General features: G+C 38.8%; 1 protein-coding gene across 7 annotated transcripts in view; it reads right to left on the reverse strand.

The window, feature by feature from the left end:
- Positions 1-3,080: 3,080 nt before the first annotated feature.
- Positions 3,081-17,350, reverse strand: part of LOC107597556 (ubiquitin carboxyl-terminal hydrolase 2-like) — a 28,594-nt gene continuing 14,324 nt past the window's right edge. For all 7 annotated transcript variants that reach the window (XM_016288685.1, XM_016288684.1, XM_016288681.1 and 4 more), the window contains 10 exons: positions 10,642-10,692; positions 8,466-8,589; positions 8,248-8,359; positions 7,642-7,752; positions 7,480-7,544; positions 7,074-7,177; positions 6,895-6,972; positions 6,722-6,800; positions 6,412-6,519; positions 3,081-3,453 (listed from right to left, as the gene is read on the reverse strand). In XM_016288685.1, coding sequence (XP_016144171.1) covers positions 3,287-3,453; positions 6,412-6,519; positions 6,722-6,800; positions 6,895-6,972; positions 7,074-7,177; positions 7,480-7,544; positions 7,642-7,752; positions 8,248-8,359; positions 8,466-8,589; positions 10,642-10,692 — 999 coding nt within the window. In that variant the 3' untranslated portion in view covers positions 3,081-3,286. The remainder of the gene's footprint in view (positions 3,454-6,411; positions 6,520-6,721; positions 6,801-6,894; positions 6,973-7,073; positions 7,178-7,479; positions 7,545-7,641; positions 7,753-8,247; positions 8,360-8,465; positions 8,590-10,641; positions 10,693-17,350) is intronic.

A 17,350-nucleotide genomic window follows, 5' to 3' on the forward strand; every position in this document is an offset into this window, starting at 1 on the left:
TAAAGTAAAACTTAATCGAAAATCGGTAAAGTTACTCACTCTGATTGCTGTCCATGTCGTCCATCTTTAGTGATCCAATTCGGTAGGTGGCGCTGTTACAAAAGAATAGGGTCCTAGAACTGCGGTCCTGAAACTGCAGCCTCCGGTTGTGCAGGAACATACTATTGGAAGAGATCTGGAAGAGAGGCGTAGCCTACGCACGTGTTTTTGTGCGCACGTTCGTTTTCTATGAATCGCAGGTATGCACTTTCGAGAAATGATCTTAGAACAAATTTAGGACGATTTATACGCAACATGTTATAAATGAGGCCCACGGTGACGTAAATGTACGTAGTTTATTTAGCAACTTTGGAGCCCCCAAAAGTTAAGTGGAAGTCCCACCTTTTTGTGCACGTTAAACTTACTCCCAGAACCGACAGACGTTTAAGTGGGAGCGTGGATAAGAAACAGAAGCCATTCGCTTTATTAGAATTCAGTGAAACATTAGAATGATTTTGAAACTGATATTTCAAGGTTAAAAACCCCTACATACAGTTGCTTTAAAGGCACAGTTTTTGTCCTCTGTTGCTGAACACTTTAACTTTTTGAATAAAGTAATCATGCCAAATTAATTATGACTGCCATATTGGCCTGCACAAGATAAATAATGCACTATTTAACAAGTATTACATTCCTCTAGGTGTCAGCATCAGTTATATGTAAAAGGCAGCTGAAAGAAAAGCTCAATAATGAGCCTACACATATTATATTACATAAACACATAGGTTCATTCTCAATGTTCAACCAGTCCTGGCACACATTTGCTTTTAAAATGTTAAGCAGCTCAGTGACCTGAGTAAAGTCTTCTGGACATTTATTGTTCAGAACATGGTACCTGTGGCCACACTTCCTCAGGATCTCCTGCAAAGGTTCACCGTTCTTTTGAATGTGCGTTTCAATACTCCTGTCTCTTAACTCATCGCCCCACATGAAGAGCACCAGAGTGTGTGACCACACCATGTCCCCAAGAACACCCAGATATTTCTCCATAGCACGTCTGTCCCGCTTGCTGAAAGAGTCCACTGGGACAACGAGGAGAAATATGTGATATCTAGGAGGGGCCAATATCACACTGTGCAGGATCTCCTGTTTCACCAGTCTGGCGTCAGCCAAACCGAAGAGACTCCAGCCCGGAGTGTCCACTACAGCAAGCCTCACGCCGTCCACCCAGCCAAATCTCCTCACACACCGAGTCGTCTTCTTCCCGGGCTCAAACTCACTGCGTCCGAGGATGAGGTCTCCCACTGAGCTCTTACCAGCATGTCTTCGACCCAGCAACACAAGTCCAATCAAAGGTAAGGTACATTCAGATGCTCACAATAAGCAGATCAAATTAATATTAATGAAAGTAGCATTGTTAGAAAACACTCTCTGTCTGATATGCCTCACCCCTCCTTTTTTCCCCTCTCTCTTATTCCCCCTCCTTTCCTTTTTCTTTCCCTCTCCCTCTCACTCTCCCTCCTGTATCCATTTCTCTCTCTTGTATTATGTTTTAAATATCTCTTACTCATATTCGAGGTATGCATGCTTAAATGTATACATTAGTTGCTTGGTTCAAATGCCCAAATAAGGAGATGAATGCTGAACTGTGAGGAGGGTTCAACATCCTTGGCCAGGAAGTCTATTCCTAATATGTACATGTTTTTCTGTATATGTGGCCATTTTATACAAAACACATGTTCTTGGCCAAACATCCTATATGTGTATGTCATTCTATCCTCATTGGTTAAGAGGGTGAAACTCCCCTCGACATGCCTATATAAGATCTGTATTTCTATGAATAAATTGAAGTATTGAGAATACATTTTAATGTGTGTTTTCTTACTTCCCGGCCGTATTTACACTTTAGGAGACTGAGAAGATTTCACGGTGGCAAAGAGAATTTACAGAGGGACCAAATTGTTATTTATTAACAAGCATAATTTCCTGTTTCTGTCTTAAGGCTTTATTTTTTAACCACACATACCTTGTCAAGTCATTTAACACACTGATCGAGTTCAAATATATCTCAAGTGTCCATCAACTTACCATATGCTGTCTCAGTGCTCACTGCCATTCTTCAGTCCTTCACCCCAGTAAGCCACTCTTTACTTTGTCACATATATCCGCTTACCTGTTTGTTTTGAGAACTTAATTCCATTTAACACGGTGTTTTCAAAGTTTAAAAGTTCACTTCTCAGTTCTGTATTAAGTCATTTAGAGTGTGACGTACATGTTATGACAGGGAAGTGTCAGTCAGGTCAGTTTAGTAATAGAAATATTATAGCCTATAATGATTCAGAAGGCTGTGTGGGTACAAACTTGGGTCCCATCACTTTTTTTGTAAAGCAATAAAGGGACAAATCGTGTTCTTTAGAGGTACTGTTATGAGATAAGTTGTATAAGCTTTTATCTAATATAAAATAACTTAGCATGGTAAGTTAATAGATTTCTCTCACATACCTTAAAAATATTGATTTTGGTCTGCCCCACCTCAGAGGTCTCGACCTTATTGACTGTATTGCTGAAGCGTGGACTGTATTTATCTGCAACCATTCCAAGCCATTACCCAAATTATTTAAAGAATAAATTATCCAAAAAATATATTTAATTATAAGAGATGTATATTTAACCGTAAATACAAGGCTGAATTCACAACCATGTTACCCATTATATCAATATATATATACAGGTGCATCTCAATAAATTAGAATGTCGTGGAAAAGTTCATTTATTACAGTAATTCAACTCAAATTGTGAAACTCGTGTATTAAATAAATTCAGTGCACACAGACTGAAGTAGTTTAAGTCTTTGGTTCTTTTAATTGTGATGATTTTGGCTCACATTTAACAAAAACCCACCAATTCACTATCTCAACAAATTAGAATATGGTGACATGCCAATCAGCTAATCAACTCAAAACACCTGCAAAGGTTTCCTGAGCCTTCAAAATGGTCTCTCAGTTGTGTTCACTAGGCTACACAATCATGGGGAAGACTGCTGATCAGACAGTTGTCCAGAAGACAATCATTGACACCCTTCACAAGGAGCCACAATGTGAGACAGGAAGCATTTTTAAGGAAGCGTGGGTGGGAGGGAGGTGAAGAAGCATGAGTGAGGTAGGAGGTGGAGGATGGGATACAGGAAAATCACAGCAGCTAGCAGGTGGAATGGAGCTCTGCTAACATGTTAACTGTCAGGATCACTTCCCTGAAAGCTAATGTACGCTATATACCTTTGGGAAATCTACTGGTACTCTCTACACAGTCATGCAAAAGGAAAGAAAGAGCAGGAGGGGAAGTAAAGCAAGTACCTAGAGTCGTTATACGTGTACCATTCCCCATTTTCAGGATTGCAACAGTACGCTGTGTAGTGGCCTCCCATAGTTGTGCCTGAGTGATTGGACACTGCATACAAGTTATATACTGCACTACCTGAAACAGAAAAATACATAAATATTCAGGCTGGAACTAAATGCAAGATACAGTAGTTTGTGAAAACCTTTAAACTATAACCAGGCCCAAAATACATCAGGACTCTTAGTTTGAAATGTGTGTTTTATTACTTCTAGCTGGTCTTTCAAAAAGATGAGGGAGATAAAATATGCACTTTTACAACATCACTACCCATTACAATGTAAACACCATAAAGTAAACATTTTCATAATTCATTAACAGTACATGACTAAGCAATCACTCAGTATAAATGCATGGTGTTATATGACAGTAAACTGCCCTGAAACCGCAAGCATATAGAACGTACAAAAGCACCACATATCTACTTTTAATATTTACAAGGAGCCACTTCTCAACAATTACTGCGTCTCTATACCCAAATTCAAGACCACCTAAAATTACATTTAAAACTTCCGCTGTACAATTGAATCAAATAATTTTTTTAATCTATTTATAAAATGAAAACCATTATTTATTTAAAACAAAACCTAGACCCTTACTGCTACAGGATATGATAATCACAAGGGTCTTCAACTAAAATTGCTTGAGGTCCAGTAATGAACCCTCCTCACCAGCCGAGGTCCGGACAGTTATACCGGTATACCTAAAAACATGAATTAACGGTTTTTGTCAGACCAGTGTATCTGCAGGATATTTAAGGTAAAATTTAAGACTTTTTTTTAAGACCGGCACAAATAAAATTAAAATGACTGTAAAAAGCATGATTTACAGTTCAGATTTGTGAACAATTTCACATAAATAAATAAATAAAGAAAATGGAGTCGAAACTATCAATTATTATATTAATTTAAACAACTATTATCAATCAATTACTATATTAATTAAAGAACATATACATATATTTTACTGTCTTAATTGTTTAAATTTTTATAATGAATTATCTTCTTGTCGATTTATCAGTTCACATTTACAACTCCGCGTGTTTGCGGAGTAAGAACATGGGTCGATTTTCACATAGGTTCTGAACAAAAACAGCAGACTGGCTTATTTAAAATGCCCATTCATTCTCTGCAAGCAGGTTGTGCTTTCGGAATGGCAGAAATCAAGCGGTTTCCCTGGTAATCAGTAGCCCCTCACTGCAGAACACAAGATACAGGGGGCGTGGTTGGATCCACATCTAGGGGGTGGAGACTGGTAGGTTTAGGGGTGGATATGGGTGGGTTTAGGGATCAGGGGTGGGAGATGGGTAGGTTTAGGTATATGTAAGGTGGGAGGAGTTGGATCTGGATCCAACCACGCCCCCTGGATCTTGTGTTCTACAGTGAGGACCATCTCCCGGTAATGGCAGTACACAAAGCAGCACAGCACCTGACTTTGAAACGTGCAGTGCTCATATTTATTTAATGAAATCACAGCCTTTTGAAGTTTAATCATCACATTAAGCCATATTGCAATTCTTGTCTTTCCATCCCCAAATTTAAGACCTTCTGAAATCATAATTAAATTTCTTGTACCATTTAAGACTTTTTATGGCCTTAAATTTGAATCAACTAAATGTAAGACTTTTTAAGGACCCCTCAACTTTCCTAATTTTTGAGAATGCCATTGTTTTTCACTCAATGAAAGTTTCATCTGTCTGTGCGCCGCTTTCTGCTCTCTTCACTGCACGCACGACCGCACGCCTGAACGTAGCAACAGTTAAAGGGATAGTTCACCTTCAGTTGCTGGTCCCCATTGACTATCATAGTATGGGAAAAAAACACTATGCAAGTCAATGGGGACCAGCAACTGAACGTGAACCATCCCTTTAACTGTAGAAGCAACTCGTGGTGCCGTAGGATCGAAACAGCTCTACTGAGCTGACCTTGATGTGCTTGATATAAATTTGATTTTATTAGAAAACAGCATTTGGCATTTATTCATTTCATTATATCAAAAGCTTTCGCAGTCCGGATGGACGCATCCCGCGGTCCAGATTCGGACCGGAGGCTGCCAGCTGGCGACCCCTGTTCTAGACTGTGAAGTAATTTTCTATGCTAAAATCACTATGAACCTTAAGCAGTGACGGATCTTTTTTTTTCTGTACTGTGACATACTTGTTGATCGGATGGAGGCAGATTTGATTGTAAGAAAGGGGAGGCGTTTAAGTGGACTAAGTCTGGCATATACCTAGGCCTGTCACGATAACAACTTTTTGTTGTGCGATATATTGCCACAGAAATAATTGCGATAAGCGATATTATTGTCATTTTAAAGACCATTTTATGCCACTGAATATATAATCATAATGTAACAGCATAATAATGCAAGAAGGCCTACACACTTCCAAATGACATCAAACTTTGAATTTTTAAGAATGTTTAGATCATGGAAATTAAGTATCAAAATATTAGATTCCTTAAAAAATGGAATAAATAGTAAATAAACATTTTCTAACAAAAAGTGCAAAGTAACAAGTAGAAAAAAAGCATTTTTAAATTTGAACTAACACCTCATGACTACACCACGTTATGTAGGAGAAGCTGCAAAAGACACAGGCACAAGTGGAATGTACAAAACATGGTGACGTTAATTTTTAAGTAAATATACTGGGTGATATATTGCATCACCAAAAATTATTGAGGTCATGTACATACAGTGGTGTGAAAAGTTTTTTCCCCCTTTCCTGTTTTTTTAATTTTTTGCATATTTGTCACACTTAAAAGATTCAGATCATCAAACAAATTTTAAACCACTGTATATTGAGTGATAAGTCGATATATTGAATATTGCGATAGGCCTACATATACCAGAGAGAAATTTCACCAGAAGATCCAGTTATGGTATTATATAAGGTATATAAGGTCAAACATTGTTTAAACAAAACATATGCATGGATGAATCTTTCACAATAAGAACTATAACGTTTCATGCCGAGCACAGCTGCACATTCACTCTAGGACTGAAATGGCAGATTCTTGGTCAGTCTTTACTCACTGCTTCTGTCAGAGGCGAACTCCCTGAGGTCCAGGTCTTTCATTGGGAAGTTGACAAAAGTGGACAGTTTGCTGGTTCTGATGCGGGCTTCCGAGAAGCGCTTCAGATCTGAACAAGTCAAGCAGTTAAGGAGAAGAGACTTGGCACACAGCTGACCTCAGAGAGACCCGTCACTTCAGGCTTCAACCTAAGCCATCAGCACATTCCTGCACACATAAACAGCATCCCGATCTTATCTGTGCTTACTGTCAACAAACACACCGATGCCCCAAGTGACATCAAGAGATCAGACGGCATTGGAAAAGGATACGAAGAACTAGTATTTTAGGAAACTTCTGAACTGTAAATTTCTTTGTACATCGTCTTCTGGCTTTGCACCTGTAACATGTCTGGATGAAAGAAAACAGAGAAGAACAATTAGATGTTTCGGTACATATAAATTTCCACATTATTAAAATGGCAGGAAGGAATTAAATGAATTACCGGCTTCTCGTCCCCATCCAGCACATCTTCTTTTGTAAACAGTCGCATGCAGTCCATTAGGCTCACCTCCCCATAGCCCTAATAGGCAGAGGAACACCATTAACACCCACTCATTTCTCTAAATGTCCTAAGTGTGCATTATAAAGCCTGCATGTACATGCACATGTCAATGAACTGACCTTGGCGATAGGTAAGGAAAGATCCCAGAAGGGATCGAACACAGTGGAACAATAGCCACATTCGCTGCAGGTCAAAGAGCTCTTCAGCTGGCCTACAAACAGATCTGAGGACAGACAGAGGCAGAATTATGTTTAGTAATGGAGCACAATGGTAACCCAAAGCTCTCGGATCTGTGTATATTGCAGTGTATATTGTTTGATGAAACTATTCAAAATCATTTTTGTCATTCGAAATAATGCTGAAATAAAATATAAATATTGCACGGAAAACTTTAGAAATGTTTCCTTGGTTTATGTTCAAATACTAAACTTACTAAAACTAATATATATAAAACAAATTCAAAATATAAAAGCATCTTTGATATACAAATAATACTAAAATAACACTAGTGTAGTGTATACTTGCCTACGATTTTGCTGTCTTCTCTCTCCAAGTACTTAGCCCACATCTTTTTCCCTTTTTCCTCATCACTAAAGAAAATTAACAAGACATAAATCATGAAATCACACTCACAACATGTCATTTAAGGACTACCCACACTGAGGAAAATAAGGACAGTACACTTACGGCAAGTGATCAAAGTCTTCCATGTTTCCCCGAGGCCGGACTGTGACCCTGTTCACTTCGTTGTGCAGGCCATCTAGCAGGAAACGCAGAAACTCCTGAGCATCCTGTTGACTTGAGAGATAACATAAACATCTCAATACATAACACAACCACAGCCAGCTACTGATAATCAGGCAATTATATTCATGTATTGGTCGATAATCTGATAAATGTGACCCGTGCTGGCAAAATGACTCGGAAAGAAAAGAATTGGAGGAAAAGATGCAACGTTGCTCTGTGATTTTGCTTTGGAACGTGCTGACTCTATCGACTTCAAACAGGTGTAGCTCGGTCATTTTTCGTCCGATTCCAATAAATCATACATCATTCTGAAGGTCTTTTAATGGAGAATGTGAACATAAAAATAACTCATGTTTAAAAATTTGCTCATTGTGATTCATTTTGCCAGGACAGGTCACAAATATTCAATTAAAACGACATACTATTTAATATTTTCTGAATTTAAAATATTCGATGTGAATGGTGCTTGTCTGTGCAAAACCTGCTGCTATGATACTAAGATGGCCACTTTGAACAGAATAAAACTGCGTGTAGGCTGAGACTTACTTGTAGCCCACAAATCTGGGGGCGTATCTCTGAATCTGTGTTTTGAACTCAGAGGGGCTGACAGCTTCACTGCTTGAAGAAGTCCACATTGTCTGGATAAGCTTGGCAAACTCTGAAGTCATGACAAAGAGAGGCTTTCAGTAAGGTTTGTGGATTATCAGAGAGAAGCAGTGACCGCTGTGAAACCTGCAAGAGTTGTGTGGTGCGAGCGCACTCACCTTCCATGAGAGCAGTGTTTGTGCGGTTGTTGTTGTTGAGGTCTCGGCGGTGGGAGTTGTGAAGACAGTAGTCTCGCAGGCTCTGTGTGTTGCTAAGACACTGGAGGATGGAGTTCATAAAACACTAGCGAGGGAAAGAGACACAAAGAAGGAGAAACATTTCGATTTATAATTCGGCTGGTAATTGATTAAAATTTTTTAAAATTAATTTAATTAATTTAAATAAAAAAAATAAATGAATAAATTACATGACATACTGATTATTTAATAAAATATAAATCTTTATTTTCTAAGTCCCCAAATTAACCACTAAATAGACAAAACAGCAAAGAGCAGGATAAAACATGATATGATTTTATATGATTAAATACAATTTTATTTTTTGACCAAATGCATTTAATATTTATATATGTAATTAAATTATGTATTTAAATTTATATAAATATTTATCTACAAAAATGACACTGTGTATATGCTTACTAAGCAAAAATGAGAAAAGCAAAGGTAGCCACAAAACAAGTGACGCATTAGTCTAGAGTTTCACAGCAGCAGACTTGACTGCGATGTGTAAGAGTTTATTTTTGGACTATACACATACTGTTGCTTGGCAAAAGCAAGTTAAGTGAGTGCGAGTGTGAGGAGACATCATGAAAAATAATCCTGCCAAATGGAAATAAACAGAGGAATGTGAAAGCGATATAAAAACATTTCTGCTTCTTGCTGCTTAGTTGTGTCAACCAGATACTGTGAGATTTGACAGTTTTGATCTATTTCTAGCATGTTGGATGTGCTGTATGCACATAGTATAAATATATACTATATGACAAAAAATGTGTGAATGAGGACATCGGTCAACAGCAAAGACTTTACACACTTCACTGAAGATATGTTTAGGGTTGGGCGATGTCTACCAAATTGGCATCGGACAATGTCTACAGTGAAACATCGTGATGGACGATGACATCGGGGGGCGGGGCGGGGGTTAGAGTGTGCTCGAAGCGTGAAACAAATAATGCGTTATAAGGAGCCACTAAAAGGTTAGCCGCTTGCTAGCGGTAGCCTGTTGCATTACAGTACATGAAAGTTCACTTACCACATACACAGAGTAAGGACAAATGTCTGATAGAATGATGGCGAATGATTTGCAGATCCTGAGCACCAATGACAAACATCTAATCTTGTCAAATGTGTGGTAAGTAAGTTTTAAATTACTTTTTTTCCACATCAATCTACACTCCATACGTCACTATTGACAAAGCAAAAACAGAATTGTCACAACATCGTAAATTTATAAAAAAAAAAAAAAAACTGAAATAAGTACATTGCATAAGCATTCATACCCTTAGCTAAATATTTTGCTGAAGTACCCTTACAGCCTCAAGTCTTTTTTGTTTGATGCGACATGTTTGCTCATCAGCATTTGGCAATTCTCTGCCATTCTTCTCCTCATCTTTTCACCTCTCAAGCTCTGTCAGGTTGGATGGGAGCAAATGCACATTTTCAGGTTTCTCCAGAAATATTTGACTGGGTTCAATCCCAGGCCGAGGCTGGGCCACTCAAGGACATTCACAGAGTTGTCTATAAGCCACTCTTGCTGTGTGCTTAGGGTCATTGTCCTGTTGGAAGGTGAACCTTCTGCCCAGTCTGAGGTTCTGAATGCTCTGGACTATCTCTATATTTTGGTGCATTGAGCTTTTCTTCTACTTTGATGAGTGCCTCAGTCCCTGCCGCTGAAAAATAGCCCCACCGCATGAGGCTGCTACCAGCACACTTTACTTTTGGGATGGTACTCTGCAGGTGCTGAGCAGAGCTGGTTTCCTTCAAACATGATGCTTGGAATTGAGGTTTATCAGACCAGAGAATCTTGTTTCTCACAGTCTGGGGTCCTTTAGGTGCTTTTTTGAATACTTATGGAATCAAAGTTTTTTATTTTTAATAAATTTGCAAAGATGTTAAAAACCTGTTTTTTGCTTTACCATTATGGTGTATGGATTTAAAGCAGTTTAACATAAGGCAGCAACATTACAAAACATGAATAAAATATGAATACTTTCGCAAGGCACTGTAGTCCAGCTCGAAGGTTTGAGCCAAAAATTGACAAAAAAAAGTCCTACAGAATACAAGTACACACTTCACCTATGAGAGCAGCTAGTACATCCTATTAAAAAACACTTACTGTATTTCCCAGATTACGAAGACCCACCAGGCCCTGGGCACTCTTTGAGTTCTGAAAAACAGAGAGGAGACGAAATGTTAGCACAGGTCATAGTCTAGATCAGTGGTTCCCAACCCTGGTCCTGGAGGCACCCCAACACTGCACATTTTGCATGTCTCCTTTCTCTGACACACCAATTTCAGGTCTTGGAGTCTCTACTAATGAGCTGATGACCTGAATCAGTGTTGGGGTGCCTCCAGGACCAGGGTTGGGTCTAGATGACAGCGACTAGTCACACATTTCAAGTAAGCTGTCAAATGGATTGAAATGTTGCTCTCATAAGAAATTTTGCAGGGCAAAAAAGGTCCATTTTAAATAGTAGCTCACACATATTTGACTTTCAGACCTTTCTGTTGTTCAATGTGGCTAATTTAGGTGGCCAACTTAAACACTAATGAAATCTATGTAGGGAACTTTTTTGCCCTCACGCAAAACTGAAATGACTGCATTTCTAAATTCCAGCCAGGATCTTTAAATGTGACCGCACTTCAAGTCAAATCGTTCCAGGAAACGGAGATCTATGTTTCCATACAATCAGTTTTTTTGGTAGAGGTGCTAGAGTGCTAAAGCGGACTGGCCAGTAATCTGACACTATGTTGTTTTCTGTCATGCCAAAGCACGGGAGGGGAAACGTGATCCTCCCTGTGCTGGAACTCTGACGAACTTACCTGGTGCTGGCCAGGATGTTCACACTGACCACATTTGTCCCAACCACATTTGTCCTTTCCTCAGGCATTTCAGAACGACCAAAACAACATATAGATGCTGTGAACGAGATTGGTCCGCTGGTTAGTCATTACTCTGCTGAGTAATATCAACGCTGCCAAAAATAGCATCCTTTCACATGGGATGTCCGCTCATTGGATGATTTGTCATCATCACTGCAACACTGATCCCGGCAGCCATATCTTTTCACAAGATTTTTACAGGCTCTAAACCAAGACATCATATGAAAATCTGCAAATACCAACATCCAACATCATACTGTACTAAAACTGAGAAATCATTATGAACGCCAGATGAGGAAAACGTCCTGCAAGTAGGTCTATTTTAGTTTGTTGTGATTCACTCTGAAGCAGACATCCACTGCTGTGTGAAATGAGACAATAGCTATGTTTCCATCCAAAGATGCAAATGTAACTTATGCGCAAAACTGGAATATCGCATAAAACATTTGCAAATAAAGCACCGTTTCATCCAACAAGTCAAAGAGACCAAATCGTCACTTCCTGATAAACTGGCACTAAACATCTCTAAGAAAACTAGGAGAAGCCACTGAAAATAATAATTTTCATATGTAATAAATTACTTGCACTTCAGAGATAGCAGACGTAACACAATAAATGTGCTCATTGCTTTTAGAGGTGGATGCCTGCTGTTTGGGAACGCAGTCATGTAAGAAAGTAATTATACAGAAATACTTTGATGGCAGACTTTCCTCAGGCATTTCAGAACGACCAAAACAACATATAGATGCTGTGAACGAGATTGGTCCGCTGGTTAGTCAATTTATCCCGTCTCATAGTGCAAAGTCACATGACTTTTTCAATGCGCATGGTGGAATTTATTCGGTAAATGCGTTTCCATCGTAGCTTATGCGCATTTTTTCTTATCGGATAAAAAAATGTATCCTACTCAATTGTGCACATAAGTTTTTTATGCACATTTTTAGAATTGATGCGCATCTTGGCATTCCATCCAGCGGTTTTTTATGCGATAATCCAAAATGCGCATAAAAATAGGTGGATGGAAACATAGCTACTGCTGTTGTTGTTTCTAAAACAGCTTGTGGTTGTTTCTCAATATAGCTGTACATGCAGCTAATAACCTTCTAATAAGTATACAACATTTGAATCACTTGGTCTCAGGGTGAAAAGTGCCTTCGCAAACTCTGGAGGAACCTGTTAAAAGGTTAAGAACACCTGCCCAAATGATATTAGAGTCATATTGAGCATGATGAAAGTACCTATTGAAATTACTCCAGCAAGGCAAAGCTCTCTGTGTGAAGAACTCAAATGCATACGTTTAACAGTTTTACTATTTTCATGTCTAACGAAGAACATAATATAATGACTTGATATGGGTTTTTGCCTTGTACGTTGATACAGAGTGATTTTATGTGTCAAATCCTTGTCTATAACACTCTTTCTCCTCTATTTCTCTGGTGGCCAGAGAATATGGAAGTGGGTCACGGTGTTCTGTTCGGCATTCTCCCAATTACAGAGGTGAGGGAAGACTAATCCTGCTTTTATAACAGCTCACTCTGAGAGGAAAATGTGGAGCAAATATCCAGATAAAACATTCAGACTGGCGGCCTTCAGTAATCAGCATACACTGACCCACATTAATATTAGTTAAAAAGCTCTGTTAGCTGGTTTAAACTGTGAGATTAACCCATCAGGTACTATTTAGAGTTTATACCATCTGTTTTATGTCAACTTTGTCTCCTGTCCTACACTCCCAGCTAAATAATTCCACACATCTTAGCTGTATGCTGGTTGAGGTTTTCCTTGTAACTGTTTAAAAAAGACTATTGAACTCGGACACAGTTTGAAGAACTGAATTTCCCAGGAATACTCTTGCTCCTGTGCCAATTTTTTACCACTATGGCACAGAGGAAAGAATCTGCATGACTTTAACAAGTGCTTGTAATATGGATGGGAACACAGCATTCTGTCCCATGTACCAATGTGTTAAACTAGTACAAAACACTTCATTTGGACCGTCCTGTTTCAGCAAACCAAGATAAAGGCACTGCTGCTACTCCATGTCCTTCACAATCACATTATACTTCACTTGTCACACCTCCAGCTCAAAAAGGGGTGACCGGGGGATGTGACTCACGAAACGTGCATGGAGAGAATCCTGTTTACACACGCTAAATATATGGTGCTAAGGTGCTAAATATATGGGTAATTTAATATGTAAGTGTCCTGATGAATTTCAAAGCACATTCAGTGACGCTTAAACTAATCACGAGGCAGATAATGGAGGCTCAGCAGAAAAGCTGGTACACCAGGCCTAGTCCTGGCCCGGGTGGCATTGGCCGCGGGACTGAGAGCTCTGCCGGGTACAGGAGTGAGCTCTAATGGGATTTCTGCTCATTACGTAACAATGAACAGCCATTCTGAACTGCCTCATGCTTCATTCAACAGCTGCATGCAGGCTGCTGTTGATTTATGTTGCTCTGTTGCTTCACTTCAAAGAAATAGTGAAGTATGCTTTCTGTTAAACCGAATGTAAGGTGCTCTCATCGAAACCTAAACTTTTATTAGAGGATCAAGACCGATAAGACCGATTCATCAATTTATCCCAAAGTGGCACACTGGCATAGACATAACATAGTAGTCAGTGGTTAGAATATGTCAATGCACTGAAACAGCAAATGCAAAAAAGATGAATTTGCATTATATAAGCAGTGACCTGTCAGAATACTGATCCCTTATAAAGGGCGGTAAGTGCAATATTAATGACATCACAGCATGAACTGCTTTTTAAAGATTATTCACCGGGCCTCAATAAGTCTCATTCATGCTTTAACATTTATCCCTTGAAATCAGCTAGCATCTATTTTATGGTACTAGTACTTATTTTTATTGCTACTAATCCAATGTTTTCACTAGTTAGTTAGACACTAGTACTTACTCCAGTAGTAACTATGTATGTATTCAATTAGTCTGTAATATTTGTTTATTGCATACTAGTACTTGCTTTGCTACTGTTTGATATCCCATTAGTCTTAAGTAGCTATTCCATTGGTACTGGTAAGATCTGTGGTTCAGGTTTAAACTATTCACTTATGACTAGTATTATGTATTCCAAGTTATTGGTTATCGATTTCTGAGAGTTATCTATTGCCCTTTTACCAATACTAATTGAGTGGACTGGTGTATTTGTTAGTTAATTGTATATAAGCTAGTCAAACTAGAATAGACCAATAAATAGAATATATGCCAGTAAGAAGTGAATAGTTAATATGAACTACAAACCCAGAGAGTAAGGCAAAATAAATGCGATTTTTTTTTGTAACAATAGAATTGTTACTTGAATGTAATGAACAAGCAGTAGTGAAAATAGTAAAATAATAAAAACATATACTAGAGGGTTTAAATGTTCATACGAATTGCCGTAATACGCCTATGAAGCGTGTTCATACCTTGGCATGATTAATCAGAAGTCCAACGAATGTGGAGACCAGCATGGAGCCGGACATAGAGTTTTTCCTCCGCATGTCCGGCTTTATAAAGGAGAACGCAGTCGCAGGTGGCTCCTCTGGTATTGTAACAGTATATGAATGTCGCATGCTGGGCATAATCAATAAAATCCTTCTGTGGTGTATAAACACCAACTTTAAGAAACAGCCACTATGGATGTTCTCGCATCAAATATTCCAGGATCCTTCAGGTAAGCGACTTGATCAGGAAACGACCTCTACATCTGCGCGAGGTAGCACTGGGTCGAATAAAAAAAAACAACGCGCGCTGACCGACTCACAACCAAAAAATGTTTCACAAAACCATAAACGAAGGAAGTTGTTCGCAACCGCAAAGAACAAGTCCCTCACGCGTCAAAAGACCATTGACTGCAGCGAGTAGAGCTGTCAGACTGCAGGCAGCACGCGGATCCATGTCTTTTCACTACTGCCAGAGCAGTCCCGCCCACACGAGCACTGCTGCACGCATCCAGGTGACCTGTTCTAAAATGCTATGAAAACAGCAGCACAAATTTTGGATGCTCTGATAATAAAAGAGCATGTGACGAGTGAGTGAAACTTAGCACTGCAAATCTCAGTTGCCAACATCCACACATAAATTTAAACACAGGAAAACACCAGAGGGACACTTTGTACTGAGAACAAGAATTTAGTCTTCACTGGGTTTCCTCTTTAAAGACCTCATGTGAAGAGAATAAGAAGTCCTGAGCCTTCAGCAGTCTCTGAGATACACTGCCAATAACCAAGTGCCAAAAAGGGCCCAAAAAAGGAGGCGGATGTTTCCAGTAGGTTTGAGCCTCATCAAAACAGACGTGAAACATTTTCAAAAGTTTTTTAAAAAGAGGGTATTTAGGTTAATGTTGTGGAACAGCCTACATACTAACAGATATGTTACATAAAAAATCTTGACGCAATGAGTAGTAGAAGTAGTAGAAAACGTGACAGGAATTGTTTACTCCTGGGCTACGGAAGTGCAAAGTCTCTCTGTTTGAGACAGACTGGCATCATTAATAAAACTGCTGAATAGAAAGAGTCAGACTGTGGCAGGGAAACTGTGTTAATGCTGGCCCAGCCATGCATGCAAAGCCTCTCAGTAACACTAACCTACCATCAGATGGGAAACCACAATACTTTAATGGTAGTCGGAGATGGGGCCAACTGTGTACCTACTGCAGCCTGTGCTTTTCCTCACACTGATAAAACTGATTTGGTCAGCAAAAATACTTTAGATAAACCAGAATAAGGACAGAATTATTAGGGCAGAAATATACACTGCACAAGTACACAGACACTGCAAGTGCGCAATAATGTGTGTTCTTGCATTACTGTGGTGGTAACAAACGTCAGTACTCATGGGGCTGATAGAGTTACCTTTAAATGTACCTGTGCCACTGCACTGGATCTGTTATGGATGTGTTAGCTATTCAGATAGCTAGAAACATGTTAACAGTTTAACGGTAACCAGTTAGCAGTTTTAGGGTTGTGCAATATTCAGAACTTAATTGAGAATGCATTTTTATTTTTAATACTCAAATTCAATTCCTCAATTAGAATTACATTTTTGTCGAGTTCCAAGAGATTCATATAACCCCGGTGTAAAAAGAAGAAAAAAAAAACTGTTCATTTCTTGGAAATGATTATTTTTTTATTTCAATTGAGTAAACTCCACTTCCTGTCATTCTCATTAATTGACTAATAAATTGAAAAAGAGCCAACTGTTAAATTCAAGATATGAAAACATAATAGAAAAACATAATAGAAAAGAGTTTACACTAATGTTCACTATAGCACCCCTTGTGGCAACAATGTGAATGCACTGCTTAAATGCACTGCTTTCCTATATTCTATAATTCACAACAGTAAAAAAAAAAGCATAATACTCTGCTCCATTACAACAGTAATAAAACTCCAGTCTGGCAATCTTGAACCCTTTAGAGTAGCGCTGAAAGAATTATAGTGCATATCTAATTCTTGCATTCGTCCACAGTAGCCTGGTTTAGCACAGCATAAATGGCCTGGGTATCTGGAGCATTAGTGTAATACTTAAATTGAGTTGACAAAAGCACTCAGACTTACACTTGTTGAGCTGATTAGTTTCTAAAATTCTCAGGTGTAAACTAATGTAGTCTAGACTAATCATTTTAAAGTTAGACAGACCTTACTGCTCAGCGCTGCTCTTTTAGCCTGGGCTCCCTTGTTGAGAATAGCTTGATTAATGACAAACAGCAATTAATTTAAAAGAATAGCCATAGACTGTATTCCACAGAGGGTTTTTTCCCTGCCTAAAACATATTATTCTGCAGTTTTAATACATTTTTGAGTACAAATGTCATAAATCAAAGAAATGTTAAAAACTACAGCTGATATTTTTTTAGTTAATTTGTCACACTGGAAATGAAAGGTCAAGTAGAGCACACTGCATTATGGGCTGCACGATTTGGGGGGGGGGGGGGGGGG

Source organism: Sinocyclocheilus grahami, unplaced genomic scaffold, assembly GCF_001515645.1.
Source record: "Sinocyclocheilus grahami isolate Dianchi unplaced genomic scaffold, SAMN03320097.WGS_v1.1 scaffold233.1, whole genome shotgun sequence".
NCBI classification, from domain to species: Eukaryota; Metazoa; Chordata; class Actinopteri; order Cypriniformes; family Cyprinidae; genus Sinocyclocheilus; species Sinocyclocheilus grahami.